Source organism: Myotis davidii, unplaced genomic scaffold (genome assembly GCF_000327345.1).
Source record: "Myotis davidii unplaced genomic scaffold, ASM32734v1 scaffold370, whole genome shotgun sequence".
NCBI lineage: Eukaryota > Metazoa > Chordata > Mammalia > Chiroptera > Vespertilionidae > Myotis > Myotis davidii.
This window is the reverse complement of record NW_006288615.1, coordinates 1,750,778-1,757,533: the sequence shown is the minus strand read 5'-3', so window position 1 is coordinate 1,757,533 and position 6,756 is coordinate 1,750,778. Positions and strand designations below refer to the sequence as shown.

Genomic DNA, 6,756 nt, shown 5'->3' with positions numbered 1-6,756 from the left:
ATATATATATATTACTGCATCATATCCTATCTAGTGCTGCCCCCTGGAGTTGTGCAAGGGCAAGTCTATTTAAAATACCCATCTTGTTGAAATGACAGAAATCAATGAATGAGATAGCTTAGGGAGCAGAATCTTCTATAATTTTGCAGACCTTAAAGCAGTTTGGCATATGGTATCAATTTGAGTAAATATGCCCATGATTCGCTAAGTGGTGATGGTTTTATTCCTAAACACCAGCTCAGCACCTAATGGTTCCTTTGAGGTTGGATGCAGGGCCTCTGTAAAGAACCCAATTATCCTGAGTACATTTTTCTGCAGGACTCATGACAGGATGCATACCTTAAACTCACTAGCTTTGTTTGGCTATTCTTTCTGTCTGATACATGAAACCATCTTAGTTTTGCCTGCACCATGGAGTGATTATTTGTGATTTTTTTTCCCTTCCCTGTGCCTTCTTTAAAATGCTACTATGTCAAATTTGCACCTTACCCTTAATCTGCAGGCCAGCCCTGCCCATTTCCACTTAAAATCCCTTCTCCAGTGGTCTAGAGCTCTACCTTCCATACTAAAAGAAAACAAAGTTTCCTCCAAACAAATGAAAATAATGCTTTCATGCTGAGACACTCAATTCCAGAACCATCTGCTATTCTCTGCTCATCACACACAGGATATGTTCCAACTGAGTATGGGCAAGCTTCAAGGAAAGGCGGTAGTGGCAGGGATAATGTACCAAGGGAGATGGTCTAGATTATTCTAGGGTTACAGGTTAGAGTTAGTACTTACATATGGGTCAACTAAGGTATTGTCATTAGACTGCGAGATTCTCCGCTACAAAGAGAGAAAGATTGTGTGACAATGCTGAATATGATGTTTTCATCCATAACTTATTTAAACAGCCATCTTTTGAGGGATTCAATTCACAATGTATCCATTATTTTATAAATATATCTACAAGGAATATAAAGTGCCGAAGTACCACCACTTGGTCCAATCTAGTTACATCCTCTGGCTCTCAGACCCAAGGTGGGCCTTTGTGAAGTTATGCAGGTTGTCTGGTCCTGGTCTCCACAGATGAAATTGGAAGAACTCTTCTGGTTCTCCTACTTTGAGAGGCCCTCAGGCCTTCTTCTCCATATTAATAAGTATAACCCCAACAGAGTAGCTGCAATGAAAGTATCAAGCTAATAGCCTCCAGCAACCTCAGAGCCCAGATTCCTGGAATCCATGCAAATGTCCCAGAGAAGAATTCCACCACCCTTTGAAACTCTCCTAAGGTGTAGCTTTAAAGGAAAAAATGTGCTCAAGGGCCCCAGTGTTGCAGGTCTTCTTCCCGAAGGTCACCCTCCTCTCCTCTCCATTCAAATCCTAAGATGTCAGCTGGTGACATTTCAGAGGTAACTAACTACCACCTACCAGACTTACATTGCTTGGGCATATACATTGGAATGACTTGATGTCCTTCCCTTTTGGATTCAGGTAGCCACAGCCTTTATCTCCAGCCCAGGGCATTGAGGTCATAGATAAGTGTGATCCACTGGACAATCACCTGAGAGGTGGCCATGTCATTGCCCACATCTCTGTGTGGCCTAGATTCTTTTCATATTGTCTGATATGGAAGTTTTTATTCCATATTAGAAGTTATAATTCCATATGAAACAATGAGTTGAAACAATCCTTGAGGTCAAGGTTATTGTTTGAATCTTCTTTAATGGCTAGTGGGCATTTAGTATGCCCTTGAAAATTTTATGTTAAACAAGTGAATGGATAAGTATTCTTTTACTTAGAAAAAGAGATTACTTGCTCTCTCCTAGACAAACATTAGCATACAATACATGATTCTTCTTGAGGAGTATGTTATTTCATAAAATATTGTCACCAAAAGATATTAGAGGCCCTCTTCAGGAGCCAGGGAAGCTGTCTTGTGGTACTAAGAGTGACACTTAAGTTTCCAGAAACCAGTGAGCTCCATCAGCAAAAGAGGTTCTGAGAGACAGAGGAACCACAGCGAGTTACTGGTCCTGAGATCTGCCAATTTAGAGAGCTTCTGTTTTTGATCAAGGAGAGACAAAATACAAAGGCAACTGCAGCCTGTTACTGAAAAGTGTTTGACTCACAAATGAGGGTAGATCCTAATGAAAGGAAGTTGCCAGCTCACTTGGGTGCTCTACTTGAGTAAATCTTGGTACTTGAGGAATGGTACAGATGCTCGTCTTCAACTTACTCACTAAATAAGCCTAATAAGTTTCCTAAGAGGAAATTGAGTGAATAAAATGTCTCAAGGACTGACAGTTTAAATCATCAGACAATATAAAGGCCTGGACCTCACATCCCCAGTGAAAGATAAATCTCATTGGCCAACTATGTGTGACCTATCTTAGGATTTGAGAATGTCTTGGATGGCCATTTCTACCTGAAGTATCTAAGAATGGTATTTCTTTTCTCCGCCTCTACCTCAATACTCATTCATACCCAATCTTGGAAAAGCCATCACTTTGTCCTGAATCTGAACTGTGCAAATTATGTATTTGTTTGTTAGCATCAAAGTACACAATTTTTCAGGTCAGGCCTCCTATATTCATGAATCGCCCAAAAGTTTCTTCCCCAAAAGCACTATCCTCATGAAAGGCAAATAATTTCCCCCTGAAAAAGAATTCTGATTGTCTCTTATGCATGTTTTATTGTAAGGTGGAAGAAGATGTAAAGGATCAGGAAAGAAACAGGCTTTTAGTTGCCTATTTCATGAAATAGTGTATGGCAGGGTGTCCCAAAATAATGTATACACACTTTAATAGCTGATAGCTCAATTTTGAAAAGGAAATGTATTTCAATAAACATTGCCTTTATAATTATTCTAAGTGTGTGTATATATTTTGGGGAGATGTTCCAAGATACACTACTAGACCAGGGGGTCATAGGCATGATGGTGAGCAAACTTTTGCACCATCAGAAAATAATAACCCTAATTTTTAAAATCTTAGCTTGAGTTGAAGATGATTCTGTGACTATTATTAAATGCTTTTATGTATTTCATAATTATGATTGCCTTTACAACTTTGACACCCTTACAGAATCTGCATCTATGGCTAAAACTCATCTATGAGATTTATTTTGATACCTCCTTATCATCTTCATATCAACTGATTTGCTATTCAAAGGAGACCTTGCATACAATATAATGTCCAAATTAGGACCTTTGAAGGTACATGCAAAAAAAAAGATACTTAATAATAATTATCCAACTGAGAAACCATAAATTAGTTATGCAATGAGAATTTGTAGAAAGTTATATAGTCATTACCTTTTTTCTTCTTCCGTATATCATTGGGGGATTACATAGAAATCCTTTCTGAAAAATAAAAAGATCCAAGTATATGGGTCTATGGGTCTGGTTTGTGAGTCTGGCATTTCCAACCTCCTCCCAAATATTTCTACCTTGATAGCCCACTGTCAGTTAGAACCAAGGTGTCTAAATGATACACCATCTTCCTCTCCTCACCTGTTCTAAAATTCATCAACAGTACCCAGAAAAATCACCTTTAGAACCTTTTTCTTTGATCTTGTGCTTTTCCCCTAAATTTTAAGAGATTTTCCTTCACAATCCCTTTGATACTTTTTACCTCCTTTCTATTCCCACAAGTTCCATTCAAAACTGCATGCTCACATCAGGGCTATTCAACCAATACATATGTATCCCACACCTACAGGATGTCAGAAACCCTGGATAATGTTGAACACACAAATATGTACAAACCCTAAAGGGATCTAGAGAGATAAAGAGAATTCATGGAATGATAAGTTTTAAATAGTGTGAGAAGGGCCTTAATAGTGAGGTTAGGGGGCCCAAGGCAGGTCAGTCAGGGAATATTCAAAGAGGGGTGACACTGGAGATGAACATTGTAGGATGATTATAGGCTTCTTGGGCTGAAAGACAGTGAAGCCATTTCCAAGCCCCATGTTGTCTGAGATACTGTTTTTTAAACATGTCGTTTCATAGCTCAGGAGACTCCCTGGTTCTGCATTGTATATGCTATGACTTTGAACTCCTTAGCCTGGCATGAAATCCCTCCACAAATTGATGGATTATGCCATATCACACACACAATCCATCTACCTCAATCCACGGAGCCACGTTAGTCATGGTTCTGGTTTTCACACCATTCTTTTTCTGGAGTGCCTTCTGACCACTTGTTTGGCCATAAACTGTCCCCTTTCTTTCAGTGCCTAAAGTTGTCTGTAAGCACCTGAGTCAGGATGACTTTTCCCTCCTCCACGATCCTGCATCTATCCCAAAAGAGCCTCTAATCAATGTGCTGCCTTGTACTAAGGTATGAGTGTGGGGTAAGCATAAAGTCAGGGGCTATTACTCAACATATATTTGGTGAACAAACAGTGACCTATCTTAGGGTGCAACCAGGAAAGCCATATCCAAGCTCCTGTCACTGGAATACCTCTATCAGCCATTTTAGGGTTCTCCTACTGCAGCGCATGCTGTTCTTCCAGTTCTTCCATCCTGCACGGCCTCCTTGGACTTCAAATTCTCTGGGAGTGAACCAATTTCCATCCTCACCCTGTATGCACTTCATGGTGGATCCTGTAAGACCAGAATAAGTTGATCCTGGGCCTTTTGTCCTCATAACTCAGACACTTGCCTCCCACCACACTGGATCTGGAGTCACCCAATTCGGGCTCAAGATCACTAGCAGAGGAGTCTGTCCTCCCCTCTCAGACTTCAGCATCCCCAAACCCAGCCTGTAAGTTCCCTCCCAGGAGATTTCCTGCTTTGGGCACACATTTCTTTATCTTTTGTACCAAAAAAAAAAGTGATCATTACCATCAAAATCAACATTAAAAAGGATTCCAAAATCACCTATAAGGAATCCTCCAAGAATCCTCTCATTCTGAACAATGAGGGGATTTCAATGTGCTGTTGAATTCTGGGAATAGAGAACAGGCCAGACTCTCTGATGGCCCTGGGTCAATGTGGAGGCAGAACCTCTGGGTGGACTGAGATATCAGCTCAGAATGGTACCACAGAAACATCTGTGTTCTTTATTTCAACATGCTTCATCCAGTTTAATGTCATTATTGAGCACTGAGTTTTTTCATCCCTGAATTCATGAACAGCTGATGATAAAAATATTGTGACATGTATTCAGTGGAAATTTTAAGCTATATATAAAATATAATTATATGCTAAACATTATTAGCCATTAGAGAAATGCAAATCAAATCCACAATGAGATATAACTTCACATCCACTAGTAGGGCCATAATTTAAAAGTCAGATAATTATGCCCTGACTGGTTTGGCTCAGTGGATAGAGCTTTGGCCTGCGGACTGAAGGGTCCCAGATTCAATTCTGGTCAAGGGCATGTACCTTGGTTGCGGGCACATCCCCAGTAGGGGTGTGCAAGAGGCAGCTGATCGATGTTTCTCTCTCATTGATGTTTCTAACTCTCTATCCCTCTCCCTTCCTCTCTATAAAAAATCAATAAAATACATTTTAAAAAAATAAAAATAAAAGTCAGACAATTTCAAGTATTGGCAAAAAGAGAGAGAAGTTGGAACCCTCATACCTTGCTGGTGGGAATATAAAAGAGTGCAGCCACTATAGAAAATATTTTAGTGTTTTCTCAATATGTTAAACACATAAAATTACCATATGAACCAATAATTTCCCTCCTGGGTATATATACCCAAAAGAATTAAAAACATGTGTTCAAACAAAAACTTGCACATAGATTTTTAAAACAACATTATACATAATCCCAAAGAATGGACATAACCCAAACTGATGAAGAGATAAACAAAAAAAGGTAGAGTCATACCATGCAATATCATATTATTTGATAATAAAAAGTAATAAGTACTATTCATGCTATCACATGAATGAACCTTGAAAACATCATGCTAAGTGAAAGAACCAGTCACAAAAAGGCTCATATGATATGATTCAATTTATATTAAATACCTAGAATATGCCAATTTACATAGCAGAAAAAAGGTTAATGATTGCTTATGGCTGGGTGGTGGGGTGAGGTAGAAATGGGCATTGACTACTGAGAGACATGGGGTTTTCTTTAGTGGGGGGCAAAAAAGTTCTAAAGTTAGATTGTAAATTCACAATCCTATGAATATGCAAACAAACTTAACAATGAATCGTATACTCTAAGTGGTGATTGTATGATTTATGAATTATATCAGGAAAGCTTTTTAAAAAGTATACATCAATTATGTGAAATAATTCATTATAGCTATACCATGAAGCAGATCATCTATTTTTAGATGAAGTATTTCAGGGTCAAGAAAAGTCCCCTTCTCTACTTAGATAAATCATTCACTTTTGGCATAGCTGAGGCTGGGACTAGGGTTTTCTGACTCTAAATTCTGTCATCTTCTCACTACATCAAACACCCTGCCCTTGTGATTATGATCCAGAAGGAAGAAAGGATATAAAGGTGGAAGCTGAGAGCCTCTTCCTTTTATTTCTGACTAGAGGCCCGGTGCACAAAAATTTGTTCACTCATGGGGGGTGGGTCCCTCAGCCCAGCCTGTGCTCTCTCGCAGTCTGAGACTCCTCGGGGGATAACCACCTGCTGGCTTAGGCCTGCTCCCTGGGGGATTGGACCTAAGCTGGCAATTAGACATCCCCTCTGGCAGCCCGGACCCTGGGGGGATGTCCACTTGCCAGCGGGGAGCAGGCCTAAGCTGCAGTCAAACATCTTTAGTGCTGCTGAGGAAGTGGGAGAGGCTCCA

General features: G+C 39.7%; 1 protein-coding gene across 1 annotated transcript in view; it reads right to left on the bottom strand.

The window, feature by feature from the left end:
• LOC102760145 (nuclear body protein SP140-like protein) overlaps window positions 1–6,756 on the bottom strand; it is a 64,177-nt gene that overhangs the window by 6,014 nt on the left and 51,407 nt on the right. Inside the window, 3 exon segments of the mRNA XM_015561802.1 lie at window positions 784–828; window positions 3,299–3,346; window positions 4,449–4,591. Coding sequence (XP_015417288.1) covers window positions 784–828; window positions 3,299–3,346; window positions 4,449–4,591 — 236 coding nt within the window.